Source organism: Myzus persicae, unplaced genomic scaffold (assembly GCF_001856785.1).
Source record: "Myzus persicae strain clone G006 unplaced genomic scaffold, MPER_G0061.0, whole genome shotgun sequence".
NCBI lineage: Eukaryota > Metazoa > Arthropoda > Insecta > Hemiptera > Aphididae > Myzus > Myzus persicae.
Genome location: NW_019100538.1, coordinates 28,348 through 45,087, shown reverse-complemented (window position 1 = coordinate 45,087; position 16,740 = coordinate 28,348). Strand labels below are relative to the sequence as shown.

Sequence of the window (16,740 nt, the reverse complement as noted above, 5' to 3'; positions counted from 1 at the left end):
TATTATATTTTCGTATTCATTGTTCTGGGCGCCCGCATATTTTATTAATTACCTTTATAATATTGTTGTATAATATATATACCGTACGGTCAGCGGCGGTAGTATTGTTGTATTTTAAAATAGTAATGGTTTTATAATTTGTGTGAGTAACCTCTCCCGCTCCTGTTCTCAACCAAAAAAAACGCGAGTCGTTGCCGATAACCGCTGTAATCGTAGGATCGGCATCGGCGAAAACAGACCTACACATTTAAATATGAAAAAAAATTTATCATTATAAAGTAGTAGACTTTATTAGTTGATTGGTAAAAACCATAAGCTAGAAGGGTTAAGTGACAAGATGTATAATATGAGTTAACTGGCAGTTTTCAAAAAATTAATAATGAGATATTTAATTTTAACGAACAAGAGTTCAAGACAAGTGTCACTTATTAACAGAAATACTAAAAAGAAGGGGCGAAGTGTAATTTTGAAGTACAAGTGACTAGTAAAACTGAAATAGAAGGAACGTTTGTCGATTCAGTTAATATTAAAGAATTAGGTCTTGCAGATAACCTAAACATTGTAAGAAAAGACATAGAAAGTATGGAAAGAAACAGAGAGAACATGATTATGAAATTGGAAAAAAACAAGTTATGAAAACCATGGAAAGTGAAACCAAATCTTAGTCAATAACTACACCTTGAAAAAGTCGAAACTTTCAATTATCTAGGAGTGATTTTAAACCAAAAAGAAGACTGCAACTTAGAAATAAATAGCAGATTACATAGAAGGGAAAATACATACAATGTGTTATTAAAGTATTTTAAACCAAAATTATTCTTGAAATGAACAAAAACGTGTGACCAAGTGAGACCAACACTGACTTATGGCTGCAAGATTAAGCAATTAACGGAGCAAATGAAACAAAAATTTATAACACTTGAGAACAAAATTTTGAGGAAAATATGTGGCCCTATCTTTGATACAGGAAGAGAACAATGGAGAACAAAGTATAACAGAGAGCTAAGGGAGGAAACAGGAGTGCCATGGATTACGAGTTATATCAAAAGGCAAAGAATTAAATGATATGGACATGCGTAGAGATAGGTAACACAAATATAATAAGAGCAATAATTAAATGGATCCCAGAAAGTAAAAGACTAAAGGTACATTTACAGCTACGTCATGTCTTGTGTTGTGTCAATCAAATCCCATTGCAATAGGATATTACTTTTTTAGTATCCAAGTTGCAACTGAGTATACCAAGAATTGACTACAGCTCAAATTTCAAACCAACATGGTTACCAGTTGTAACCATATATTTATTATGTCCACAGGGGACAAAACACACAATGTGAGGCAGACCTAAGAAGCAAGTATTCTGTTTAATTTTCGTGAGCTGGAATGTAGCGTTTTTTCTAATTCATTAATAAGACATTTTTTCTTTTTAAAAGACAATTTTTACTAAAGCATAAAAAGTTTATAATATTGTTCATTCATTCTTTTTAAAAGAAAAAGTTTAAAAGACATTTTATAACAAAATAAAACCTTGAAATTACCTTAACTATATTTATATAATGCTAATTAATAATTTAAAAAAGTTAATACAAAATAAAGTAACAAATAAATCATTTGTTTCTTATCGTAATCTAAAAATAATGACAGAACAGAATCAAGTCTTAATCTGTTCTTTTTTTCAGAATTTGTGAAACAATCAATGTCAAAAAGAACACACATACTCTTATATGACTTTTTAGTTGTTCAGTAGACTCTACTTCTAATCCAAATTTTCCATCCACTTTTTTCTCTATATGAAATCACTAGGGAAGCCAATAAGACTAAGATTCTTTGAATGCCCGTTGAGGTAATTTTTAATGGAATAGCATCTTCCATTTCCAAAACTGTGGTCCTTTAAACTGAAAACATATAATTCATTAAAAAAAAAAAATATGAATATTATAAAAAACAGGATTTGTCAGAAATTCTTAAGTACAAATTAAAATATAATACAAGGTAAACACATATTTTAGTGATAACACATTCATAAGTCTAGTTTGTATAGTCTACAAAAAGATAGTCTAAGATTATAGAAATATAATATTTTATGTAGAAACTAGAGCCTATGGTTCCTTTCATATCTTTGTAACCAAAATAATGAACTATAGAATACTGGTTGTCAATAACAAAGAATCAGAATTCAGAATACTACGCACTACTAAAGAACACTTGATACCTAGCTGTTATAATATTGTTCAGGTATAAACTAAGAACAATTATTGGTATTTACAATCAATGTTTCTCAGTACCTAGTTGGCTGTTTAGTACATGATGCAGAACAAAATGTATGAACATATTAATTGGTATATTCTGTTACAATTAACAGCCTACAAGATGATGATTTCATGACAGTAAATATACATGCACCTCTCTGTCAGGTCATTATCAGTTGAATCTTTTGACTTTATAAAATATTGTTTTACATTATGTGTGACCTACACGTTTAAGTGGTATTCGAAAAAAAAAGCACAGCCTATAGGCAAAAAAGCCCAGTACCAACTAAATACATAACATTTTTTTATTACAGTGATACATTTTATCATTTAACAATGTATCATTATTTATCTATACTTTTTTGTAATAGGGATCTATAACCATATATAATTTGTGTACACTTTAAATATCATAATAATATTTAATAAAAAACTTAATATTTTAAACTATTTAGGTATAAGCATACATTTGAAATATGAGAGATTAAAGTATATAGTAATAAAAGCAATTGATATTTGACCTTTATCTTAAAAATGATGAAGGTATTATATATCGTTTACTCTATCTTAGTATCTACAACATTTTTTTATTAAAAATGTGGATTTTTTGTTCACATAGTTATTGTTGTGATTATTTTTAATTAAAATAATAATAATTTAATAATTAATAAAAAAACAAATGTTAACATTAATTAATTAATGTTAGGTGTATTAGCTTATTCAATATTATTATGACATAAAACTATGAAAGCTTATACAAATTATTAAACTAGTACCTATTTTATAATATTATATTTATGGATATGGTTACGTTAAAGAAGTGTTACATGGATAAATGTAATGATTATATCATGATTATATTTAATCATGCAAATCAAAATAAAAAATAATGATGCACTTAGTTGGTATAGAGATTTTTTGGTCCTAGATTCGTCTAGGTATATCAATAATGACAAAAAAACTCTCTTTGGTTACCTACGTAAAAACGAATATTGCATGTTTTTAGGACAGATAAATATTCTCGCCTTCACATTCAACGGGACCATGAAACGAGTAGGCACGACCCACAGACAAACAATTAAATGTTATGTAGTATCATATACCTATTGTGGACTGCACTATTCATTAACATAATATTATACACAAATTATTTTTCGGGTCAACCACTCATAAAGGGAAGTGTCCAAAAAAAACACATACAAATATAGAATCATACACTTATTAACTAATGTGATAATTTCAACGTATCATATCCAAATATTCAAATCTGACCTGGCCCGAACATGGGCATTCGCCGTCCGAATCCCGCCTTCCTTTTGGCCAATTGACTCGTCGTCTCATTCGCGTCAACTGCTAACAAACACATCACGAAATCTCGTCGTTACGATGCAGTGAAAATGACTGAAGTAAAAAAAGACCGACGATGAAACAAAAAACACGCCACGTGTTATGCACACCGTTTTCATATAAAAATCCATTATCCGTACACCAACGGTACGAAACTAGGCGGGTGATTTAAGCGCCCCCAGTGGCGTTTTTTCAGTATGGCTGTCTACACTATTATAGACCTACCGAAAAAAACGCCACTGGGAGCGCTAAAATCGCCCGCCTAGTTTCGCTGGCCTTACTAGTTAGTAGTTACTATACCTATCGCAAAGAGCGGCGTAAGTGCGTAACAACCATAGATTAGAATACCTTTGGTAACAACTTTCTACACCGCACGACGTGACGTTTGTCAACAAAATGGTAACGTCTAGGCCGTTTATTTATCTATAAATTGAGTTTATGGTCCAACGCTATGTCCTACGTGACGCGGGCGACGCGACGATAAACAAAACAGCTTGTATCCCGTCGCTCTCGTATCGCGACGAACAGCATGGTCAGAATAGAATTCGCTGCCGTTCACAGCGTTCAAGTAGGACATAGCGTAAACACAGGAATGCGCTTAATTTTTTTCGACTCTCGTTATGTTACGCTGCTATCATTATAATATCACATCAAAATATCAAATAACTATAAATTGTAATATAGTAATAATAATTTTATCGATAATAACATTGATTTTCTAATATACAGGTATATTATAAAATCAATGATTATAATAATAATAATAATAATAATAATATAAATTATAAATGAATCTAACAATAATTCAAAATTGAAACATAAACATTGTTCTTGTGCTGTGAAACATTACTATAAGTAATTACTTAGTATTACGTGTTAAATTTAATTATGTAATATAAATAATGTTATAATAATTTAGTGTTTCCCATTGTAATATAATTTTCAAGTGGCAGCTCATTTCTAATATTTAGAATCTTTTTCGGCTATTTATAGGCCTAAGAAAATTTGTATTCACCATTTTAAAAATTAATATTAATAAAAAGTTTTTTGCCCTATCAAAAGCCTCAAAATTTAATCCAAAGTTCCTCATGTCTTGTCGTGAGTGGAAATAAAAAAAGTTGAACGTAATAAGACCTCAATATTTATTTATGAGCGCCTGAAGTAAGAATTTTGACAATAACCTTTGTTTATGCCCCCGCTTTTTTATATGAATTAAGTTGTTTTATTTAAATGTCTCGGAATATAATTTATGTACGTTCAAAAACTTTGAATCCAAAAACTGTATACTTTAAAATTAACTACATCTCTATTCTCTATAATATAAGAAGTGTAAACAAAAAAAAGTTTTCCGGAAAGTCAAATTATTATAACTCATGATATTAATATAATATTCGCTGTGGCTATATCCCCGACAACTATGATAACAAATACGCATGCGCGGATAATATACATGATAACAATACAACAATGATAATACGATAATTATTATTCATTGATAATGCAATAATTAACTGATTTTACAATTTACAGTTTTATTGTATGATTTCTTTGTGATTACATTATTTTTATTTCATATTTGTTTTACATTGTTTTAATCAATTTTAATCATATTAATATTTAATTCATAATTATTATAACAATATAAGCTATAAAGGTAAACATATTACTGTCATTATAATATTTTAGAAACATGTAATTTGTGAATTATGTGAATTATTGTAAATATTAATGAATGGTGGATACTATAAAATAGGAAAATGAATTATAAGTATTGTTATGTCCAGGGGCGCAATTTCAAATCTGAGGGTGATAAAAAAAGACCTTCTATTTTTTTTTCATGTTATTTATTTAAAATTGTGCCCATGCTTAAGGGTTAGGTTAGAATATTATAAAAAAAATTATGAAATTTGGTTGATTCTACAAGGTATTGTTATAACCGCAGAGTATATTTTTGAGGATGAAATGGCATTCAACTGTTCAATTTTCCTATGAAACTGATCATTTGACACAGTACTTAAAATTTCAGAAATTTTAGTTGAATACATTGACGCTCTTCTAAATTTTTCATGTGATGTTAAACATCTTGTGCTTTGTTCTGGTTGGTGTGTTATTGACAAACTTGAACATTGAACTTGATCATTGCTCAATGTATTAAATATAACATGAGATTTTGTGTAATAATTTCTCGTCCACCTATTATCGCAAATTGTAGGATCGAAGAGGGACAAGTTTTTTTGTTCTCTTTTTTTGAAAATGTGCTTACATGGCAGTTTCATAGACCTAAAAAAAGCACAGCTACATGATTGGTCTGTACTTGTACTTTCAACAATAGTACTTTTTTGTTGCAATTGTTTTTTCAAAAAATCAAAGGCGTAGGGAGTCAACAGTCTAAAATATTGTTCTTCTACAGCATTTAAAAACTTAGTTGTTGGCCATTTTTGAACTATATGTAGTGCTTTACTATCTCGTTCTATTCTGAGGCATTTTAGGACAACAAATAGTTTTTCAAAAAATTCTTGCAGATTTGAAAATGAGTCAATGACAGATTTCAATTTTCCATTGAAACTTTCTAGGCGGTTATTTGTCCTATTCAAAAAATTTCCAGCGTTATAAGTCATGCCTACCACCCACTCATTTCTTATAGGATGCCAATTTTTATTAAAGTAATCCATAACCTGTGCTGGTGCAAATGATTTAAGAGTATCGTACAACTTTTGATACTCTTCTTCGTTATCGGAATAGCATAGTTTTTCAAATAAAACCTTTGATTGGTCCCTCTCTTGAGGCGTAATCCCCAATTTATCACAGGTTATTTCTCGGTGGAAAGTACGCAGTGCATGAAATAAACATATTAAAAGCTTTGCATCAGGAAAAATGTCATTTATTACTTTTCTCTCATTCATGTCTTTATCTGTCATGAACACATTAGTATTCATGCTAGCTGGGTTATTCTTTTGAAATGTTTGAAAAAACCATTTCAATGTTTCATGCAGTTCGTTGACTAATAACCCTATTGAAGCGATTTTGCTTTGTCCATTCCCGTCCTCTACCAAAAGAACAAAAACTGGTATCCTACTATCTAATAGCTTATAAGTAGCATCAGCAAACACAATCTAGGGAAAATTTTACATAAAAATTAACATAGATTAGTTAATAATAAAACAGTTACTTATATTTACTTCTGGGAAGGCTTCAAATACAGTTTTCATTCTTTTGTCTTGTAAAAATATACCCTGTAATTTTTGTTCACTGTCTGTTAAGATTTCTAAATTGCATTTGTATTTAACTCTGAGCTCTTCGACAATTTTTTCAAAGTCTTTTTTTTCTACCATTTGTTTTCCTTACAAAAATATACGATTAATATGACAATATAATTTTTACTTAACTTTAAAGAAAGAAAAATAGAGTACATATTATAATATAAATACCTTTGGTTCGGATATTAGATAGATCTTTCAGAGTTATTATTTTTCCTGTTTCTGTTAAATACTTATCTTGTATTAATTTTTTGTTTGCCCGCATGTCCATCAATTGAATGATGTCTGACTTATCTTTAGGAGTCATACGGCGTTGCTTAGGTAAATTATTAAAGAGTGTTTCATTGGTTTCGTGGTTATGAGTATCGCACATTTTATCTACTACCAATTTATCCATATTATTTATTTTTAAGTAAATAAATGATGGACACTCTTGTTTTATAGTCCTAAATAATGTTATGCAATAATGTTTTATACAAAAACAAATAATATAGAATAAATATATTATATACTAACGATGTAGCTCTTTGCTCTAAACATGTTTTTTTTTTTTATGAACTCCACCATGGATGCATGTATACTTTACAAAATAATATTTTAAACTCTCTGGAGTTTTTTCCAGTTTTTTTGGACAGGTTTTTTTTGCTGCAGTCAGCGTTCTACAGTCACTAATGGCAAAATCCATAAATTTTGCATTTTTGTAAGCAATTAATGCTTGTTGAAATTGGTCAAAAGAGCTAAATTCATCTCCTATTTGCAGAGCCATTTTAATCTAAAATAAATGAAACACAGTTATAGCTAAGGTACATTTTAATTTAATACAAAATTACCTTAATAGTAACATACTAACATATATACAGACTCATTTCATTTGCAAGTTCATATTCAATCATTCACATAAAAATAAAAATGTAGTATATTATTAAACAGAGAAACATAAAATTGAACATAAAACATATTTTATTTTATTTACCTAGGTCATCAGTGGATGGTTCTATTTTTGTCTTAATATCTTCTTTTTCTTCATCTTGGATTTTATGCCACATAAGATAGATTTTTTGAAAAAACAATTGCAACAAAAAAGTACTATTGTTGAAAGTACAAGTACAGACCAATCATGTAGCTGTGCTTTTTTTAGGTCTATGAAACTGCCATGTAAGCACATTTTCAAAAAAAGAGAACAAAAAAACTTGTCCCTCTTCGATCCTACAATTTGCGATAATAGGTGGACGAGAAATTATTACACAAAATCTCATGTTATATTTAATACATTGAGCAATGATCAAGTTCAATGTTCAAGTTTGTCAATAACACACCAACCAGAACAAAGCACAAGATGTTTAACATCACATGAAAAATTTAGAAGAGCGTCAATGTATTCAACTAAAATTTCTGAAATTTTAAGTACTGTGTCAAATGATCAGTTTCATAGGAAAATTGAACAGTTGAATGCCATTTCATCCTCAAAAATATACTCTGCGGTTATAACAATACCTTGTAGAATCAACCAAATTTCATAATTTTTTTTATAATATTCTAACCTAACCCTTAAGCATGGGCACAATTTTAAATAAATAACATGAAAAAAAAATAGAAGGTCTTTTTTTATCACCCTCAGATTTGAAATTGCGCCCCTGGACATAACAATACTTATAATTCATTTTCCTATTTTATAGTATCCACCATTCATTAATATTTACAATAATTCACATAATTCACAAATTACATGTTTCTAAAATATTATAATGACAGTAATATGTTTACCTTTATAGCTTATATTGTTATAATAATTATGAATTAAATATTAATATGATTAAAATTGATTAAAACAATGTAAAACAAATATGAAATAAAAATAATGTAATCACAAAGAAATCATACAATAAAACTGTAAATTGTAAAATCAGTTAATTATTGCATTATCAATGAATAATAATTATCGTATTATCATTGTTGTATTGTTATCATGTATATTATCCGCGCATGCGTATTTGTTATCATAGTTGTCGGGTCTTTAATAAAGACCCGACTGTCGGGGATATAGCCACAGCGTATAATATTACCCATACATATAATATAACCTATGATAATTCATATATAAACTACTCTTAGGTAATAGAACGATTTTCTTATTTTGCTGTAATTAAAAAATGAATAGCGTAGATATAAGTACTTGCATTTTTCACCAAATTTTTATTTTATAATACATTCATACATTTTATAATTTTTTAAATATTTTTACTCTTTTTGAGTTATTTATAGATATTTGAAATTCATAATATATATAACATTGAGTAAGTTTTTTTCTATAAAATTTATAATGTTCATAAACAATCTTTCATCCAATCGAAAAGCTTGAAAATGTTATACAAATGGTCAAAATAGATAAAAACAAATAATTATCAACACAAATATTTGCACTATACCTATGCCAATTATGTTACACAGCATAGGCGTGTCCACGGGTCTTGCCTGTCATGCACAGGCATGACCTGCAAAATTTGATCTAAATTAAAAAAATTAATTTAAAATCTTTAAATTCGGTGCAGGTTATATTCCAATACCCTAGCAGAATTTTTTATTGGCGGGGGAGGGGGGTGTAGTTTTTCTCTCCCCTGGATATTCTACCGTTGTGCATGAACTGCGAATGAGGTCTGGACACGCCTATGTTACACAGTATAAACCTATAGCTACAGCCTACAAGTATTATATATAAAAATATTATATACAATTATTTCCAATATTTTCCCAAATTCTAACATTTACATGTGAAATCAATTTAGTCAGTGACATACTTCCAATTTGACAACATTAAATAATTCTTTTTAAAAAAATGATCGGTTCGCGTATTGAGTTAATTACTTCCGAGCGAGGGAAAGAGTTAGCTTTAGTAAATTTATATAAACACAGATTTGTTGGTTATCGAAAAAAAGACGGTGCTCTGAAATGGAGGTGTTCAACTAATAAAAATTGTATGACGATCATTTTTTCTACGCCTGAAGTGAGAAGACACTTGTTTGTGACGTCTCTGGCAGCCATAACCATGATGCAGATCCTCAACCAAAATTAGATAGGCAAGTTTTGAGAGAAAACTGCAAACGAAAGGCAGAATAATCTATTTTATGGATGCCAGTAAAAATTATTAGAACAGAATTACTTAAAACACAATTGGCTATTACATGTTCAGGTATTACATCGGTAAGAAAGGCTATGTGCGATAAACGCCGAAAAATAATGTCCACGTTACCCAAATCGCTAAACGAAGCTTTAGAACAGCTAAGAAATTTACAATTAGACAATAGCTTTATGCACAAAAACCAACAATTTATTCATGTGCCACCAAATGAATAATTTGTTTATATAACAACGGCTACTAATATTTCATTTTTAATAAAAAATTGTACCGAATTATTCGGTGATGACTGATGGTACATTTGAGTATTGCCCTAAATATTTTATGCAGCTATACACAATACACGGGATACAAAGTGGATTCTACATTCCGTTAGTATATTTTTTTTTTAAAGACAAAAGTCAAAGTACTTATAAGTTATATTAAAATGTGGCAATTTATGAAAAAAATTTGTTTTGAAATGACTTCATGCGTTTTTAATTTGAAAACACTTCATGTTGACTTCGAATTAGCTGTCCACCAATCAGCAATAATAGTTTTCTCTTATGTCAGTATAAAAGGATGCAAATTTCATTTAGGACAAGCATGGTGGAGAAAAGTAAGAACCTTGTAATAATTTTAATTAATTTAACAATTTTTATTCTTCAGATTTTTCAATTAAATATTATTTTTTAGATCCAAAGCGAGAAATCTTTAAGAGAAGCCTATACTACAGCAAATAATGATCTTGGAAAGTGGTTAAAACATCTTTTTGGTTTACCATTTCTATCAAGCAATGATGTTGAAGATGCATTTGCAGATTTAATAAGTACATGTCCTGATGAGTCTGGTTTTGTATATTCTGATTATGTTTTAAACAATTATATTGACAAAGACTGTCCTTTTCCACCACTAATTTGGGCTGAAGAACCATAAAAAAATCCAAGGTAGGTTCTATAATTATTATTTAAAATTTTAAACTGTATAATTTTTTTATAATTGTTATAATATTATTTTAATGTTATCACAGAACAACAAATGCAGCCGAAAGTTTTCATCGAACATACAATGGCCAATTTTACTGCCCACATCCACCCATTTACTCAGTGCTAACAGTCTTATTAGAACACAGTCCGAAACAGATGTAAAAATACATTCAATTATTTCTAATAATGAAAAAAAGAAAATGACTCTTAGAGAAACAGAAAGCATTGAAACTATTATTAGGGCATATGATAAGTATAAATCTTGTAAATCCCAAGATCATTTATTATATTATTTATCACTAACTGGCCATACTTACCAAGATAAATCATTATAATTCATATTACATGTATTTTTTCGCTAGGTATATAAATATTCGTTATATCGTTATTTCATTATACGAGTACACTGTACACTAGAGCGATTTTGACGCGCTGTGAAGAGTCCGAGTACCACGAGTCGTTATAACGTGCGTACCGGGTGCCACCGTCGTCGTATGCGTACCGCGCGCCAAAATCACTCAAGTGTGGCTCGGCCTTTACAATAATATAGATTTTGCAAAAAATCAAACAACGTTGCATTTAAAATTATGCGGAATCGTATATATATTATATATTAAATTTGCGGAGTCGTGTATTTATATCAGTGGCTATTAAAATCAACACGATTCCGTAAATTTTGCGGAATCGTTTTCCGCCAATATTTTATACCTTATACAGCTATTGAGTATTGCCAGTATTGGTATATAATAATTATGTTTTCCGTGCGATAAATATAGTATTTACGAAAAAGATCTTGCCTTTACCGCCTTTACAACAAAACATGCCTATATTATGTATATAATTTTTAATATACTATTAGGTACTATTTTCATTTTTTACTATATGAACATTTAACTGATATCACCACTCGCTTGTAATATAATCATTATTAATTATTATTATCGCTTGTATAGGTAGGTACACTTAAATCTTTGTAATCGTTGTAATTGTGGAATCGTTATTCGCGTGCTATGGGCCGACGTTATACATTCATTTTCAAACGAACAAACAATTAGTTCGTTTTATTGTGCAAAATTATTTATTTTTTTATATTACTATTTTCTTTATTATATGTTCTATTTTATATGTATTTATTATTTTTATTATTATAAATAAAGGCCAATAGCAGGTTAGGTTATTGGCCTAACAGGTCATTGGCCGCTTTATATGTATTATAATTTATCGATTTTAAAATACCTATTTAATTATAACACTACAGCATTTATTATGTTATTAATATTTATTCATTTTTATTTTTTATATGTATTATAATTTTGCGACTTTAATCGGTTTTATATCGATTCGGGTAAAAGGAGTTGGGGAAAAAAGATTTAGGGTTTACGGACTTTCGGAAAAAATACCATTCGGGAATTTCAATTTGGGGAAAATACCGGTAACCAACAACTGCTAAATCTGTAATATCTTAAAAAACATTCATTTAAAATCCACGCTATAAAGGGCCATATCGATTTGAGGGCCATATCTCTAGGAGATCGAAATATACCATCGAGGACTTTTTTGTAAGCCTTTTTAATGTGTACAATACTGTCGTACATTATTTTGATATAATATCTTGTAGGGTTCGACCTGCGTTTGCAATGTAAACGCAAAAAATGTGTTTATTTAAGACATCACATTAGAAACCTTTAATATTATCAGTGTTTCTCTACTATATTATGCATGTTATATAGTATATATATTATATATACATTATACATATAAACTTTCCTCTTGAATCACTCAATCAATTAAAAACCCACAACAAAATCTGTAGCTAAGCATACATAGGGCCATACAGACAGCGGGTAGCGACTTTGTATTAAACTATATAGTGATTTTAAAGCGAGTTATGAATATTTAAAAAACATAAATTGTAATAAATTAAAATTACTTATAACTCTCTTTAAAACTAAAATATAATAAAAGCCAATAAGATGCACTATAGATAATAGTCTTACCTTTTAATTATATATAAATAATATAGTAAGTTACTCGATATATTATATGTGAGTGTGTGATATGTGGTTACCACTTACCGTTGTATATGCATTGACTCCAGTGAATTTGGCTGTCTAAAAAGATTATTTTATTATAATGTGTATTATTATGTGTATAGATACTCTATACGGGTGATGATGTTTTCATTGTAAGCGCGAGCGGCGACGGCGGTGGTTATTGTGTGTACCTATTTAGTTCCGCAGCATTAATCTAATGGCTGGTTTGTTGTGTCAATAAATTGTGTCCTTTTTTCTGGCTATAGACAATCTGGCTCCCGTTTTAAAAAATGTCAATTTCCAAGCAGCTCCTATTCTACAAATTGGGTCAATGCCCAAACGGCTACCGTTTTTGAAATCACAGTTTATTCCTTCTCACTTCATACAGACTTAGGCCCATCTCAAAAGAGATGTGGCATTTTACGTAAAAACACCATATCGTATAAAATATTATAAACCAGCTGTATCTATTCAAGTATAAAATTTTATCATACAGTGTAAGTGAGTTAGTTGTATCGTTGTCCGATCTGTACGAGATTTTTAGAAATAATTTTTTAAACAAAAATAAAGAAAAACAACGGTATATTTTAAATTGAATATTTCATTGATCAAAAATGGTAATAATACCATCTAGAATGTAGGTTTATATTATAATATAAATGATAAAAATATTACATGTCTAAGCCAACTTTGTTCTGGATTTTATTTTTCTTGTCTTTCTTCAACATTTTAAGCTGGCCTGTAAAAATATATTTTGTGGTTTCAAACAAATGCATTTGACAAAATATATGGTTTATTACTAGGCGTGAATCAAAGGGTAGGGGAAAGTTGCTTTATTCCCTTTGGAAATTGCACCTATATATGCTATACATTTATTTATAGAAACGTCTTAAAATCCATAAATTGTTAATATTGTTATCAAACCTTATGTATAATGTTATCTATAATTTGTTAAGTGCTAAAATTATAAGAAAGAGGATGGCTTTCCACATTGCGCATTGGACTTCTATTTTTAATTTTTTTGATTAGAAAAAAAATGAAATCTTTTGAAAAATGGATATATTTAAAATAAATGATTGTGAAAAATCCAAGTCCAATGTATCCTGTAAGAAGTATTTCTCTTTAACAACAAAAAATTATCAAAATCAGATCACTTTAGGGAGGCGTGAGCGTTTTCCACGTGAGGAATGTTTTTGAGTAAAAGAACGGGTTCACGTGCAGGTATTTTTAATGAAAACGTGTACCTAAGATTAAGACTTGTAAATAATATCCTTAATTAGTATTACGATTATTGATCTAGACTTAGAACTCAAAAGTTATGACCAAGGCTCAGGACTTATACTATTTGCTTATTTTTGTGTTATACAACGCGTAAAATTATGAAACAAGAATCGGTGAAATGAGAAATTGAGGGTTATTTTCAAAGCTTAAAAAAAATTTTTTTCAACATGTTTTGACTCTTTTTGAACTATTTATGGACACTTGAATTTAGAATTTTTTTTTCATAAATACCGTTAAAAAATGTTGAGCTTGGTAAAAAAGTTTGAAAATGTAATTCAAAGTTCATCATAAATTGTTCGTATACCAATTAAAAAATATCGGAAGTACATCGATACAATTTTTCTTATAAGCACTTGAAGTTCACATTTTGACAACATTTTCATCAAAATCATTCTAATTAACACATGCATTACAGCAAGGGTCGACAACCATTTTCCAACAAGCGGGCTACATTGAAAGTTTTAACTTTTAAGTACCTGATCGACCTATATTTGTTTATGTATATTATTTATATCATTACATGCAGCATATTGAATAATAGTCATAAATAGCCATATACTTATTACTATTGGTGATCCATCTCTAAAGTTATATTTTTGCAACCTAAAATAATTTTAATATTTAGGCCATGTACCTATATTCCGTAAAATACATGTGTTATTCAATGTAAATTTAAACTCCTACCCCCCCCCTCCCCCAAATAAAATGCACATTTCGAGTTTTTTCAGTAGGGCTCAGTAGGTATTCATATAATGTTTATAATAAAATAAATAAATACAAAATATTGATGCGTAATTACTTTTTTTGTGCGCGTCTGTCATCTTTGCAATACAGCAAGGTTTGCTTGTTTTGAATCTATTTTTCTCGCACCCAGGTTTAGGAGTCATACACGGGTTCGTCTTAAAACATTGGCTATCAGTACACGAGTATTTGAACGTTACCACTTGATCGGAGCACAAGTTCTGTCTCTTCTCCGTCTGCGTAGGGCATTCGAAACACGGATGTGTGACAGGTCTTAAAGTCGTCGCGGTCATCGTATCATACTTGAAATAAAATATCGAATCAAAAGGCTTAAGTCGATTGTATTTTATTTTTACTATATCTAGTGGAATGTGATAGGAACCCACAGCTAACACATGAATTGGTTATATTAATTACATAATATATCTCTATTATTGAAATATTAATTAATTAGGTATTAATCACAGACACTGGATCCATACAAAATGAGGTAGATTGGTAGATAGGTACTTGGTGTTTGTTAATCTCTACTTTGAAAATAATAAGTTATATTTGTTTGTAATTATTTGTGTGAAACTATGTGTAATTGTGTAATTATAAAATATTAATTTTTACATAACTGTGTATGCTTTTGACTATAAACAATAAAATACTGTTATTAATTACCTACTTTTATTTGAAAGCTTTGTTACGGTGTATAAAACATGGTACTAGGACGTATTAAATTGGGTAATAAATCAATAACGTGAATGATGATAGTCGATCGATTATCATATATTTCAGTTAAAACCAAAAGACCTATTTTCCAATCTATTATTAAGTGTATAATAATATCTATTGATTCGGGGGGGGGGGGGTGTCTCAGACCCCGGGGGAAACGTCCAGTACCACTAAAATATCTAGGGGGAAGGCATGGGGGGAACGTCCAAATACCATAAAATATATTACAGTACAACGGATGGCTAGAAGTCACCTTATAAATTTGTACATATATATTCTTTACTCGATTATCGGTCGAGACAAAAACAACAGATTTGGCGAGCCTTTAATTAAATATAATGAGTTCCAAAAAAACCAATTTTATTTCAAACCAACAAGTACCTATAGTCTAAAGTTAAGACATTATTCTAGGCACCTACCTTATATTTAACTTGAGTCGTTTTATAAGTATTTAGTACAAACTATTAAGGTACCTAATATAATGATAGTATATTTTGCATAATATATAGATGTACTTACTTGTACTTACTTGTATATAATTTCTACCATGTTGGTTAGCATTCAAATCAAACCCGCCCACGGCGTTCGTTATGTCGAATGTCCTACAATGACAGCAGGCCAGGAAAACCATAAATATCCCCGCAAAACGAAGTTTATCAAAAAATATTATGTTGACCATAGTGAGAATAAACTCGTAGAGCACAAAATCTATGTGATACGCATGTAAATATGAAGGTATCTATAATGTATTGACGCTAGAATGAATTACAATTAAATAATATAGCAAACATAATCTTTGGAATATGTGTTAGTTTCCTAGCAACGGACATTTATAAACACACTTTGTCTACGTCGTAACATCTGAGACAATATGTAAATAAAAATTGGATAAGAAAAATGTTATATGAAATGTGGTTTTTTAAGATTTCATAGTCGACAGCGGACCATTAAACACATTTAACTCATTTTTACGCACTTACACACATTTTGAACACATATATTTAATCAAATAAG

The 16,740-nt window shown here is 29.5% G+C and overlaps 2 protein-coding genes and 1 pseudogene across 2 annotated transcripts; 1 reads left to right on the top strand and 2 right to left on the bottom strand.

Annotated features, from left to right (window-relative positions):
* Positions 1-5,494: 5,494 nt before the first annotated feature.
* On the bottom strand, positions 5,495-7,619 carry LOC111031684 (protein FAR1-RELATED SEQUENCE 12-like). Its single transcript, XM_022311737.1, has 4 exons — positions 7,435-7,619; positions 7,025-7,299; positions 6,776-6,936; positions 5,495-6,709 (listed from the first exon to the last, which is right to left on the bottom strand). The coding sequence occupies exons 1-4, from the start codon at positions 7,617-7,619 to the stop codon at positions 5,495-5,497; spliced, it is 1,836 nt and encodes a 611-aa protein (XP_022167429.1).
* A 2,827-nt stretch (positions 7,620-10,446) lies between these two features.
* On the top strand, positions 10,447-11,113 carry LOC111031676 (annotated as a pseudogene).
* Positions 11,114-13,655: 2,542 nt separating this feature from the next.
* On the bottom strand, positions 13,656-16,405 carry LOC111031661. The gene is made up of 3 exons (XM_022311702.1): positions 16,256-16,405; positions 15,065-15,308; positions 13,656-13,723 (listed from the first exon to the last, which is right to left on the bottom strand). Exons 1-3 carry the CDS (start codon positions 16,403-16,405, stop codon positions 13,656-13,658), a joined length of 462 nt encoding a protein of 153 aa, XP_022167394.1.
* Between the last annotated feature and the right edge of the window lie 335 nt (positions 16,406-16,740).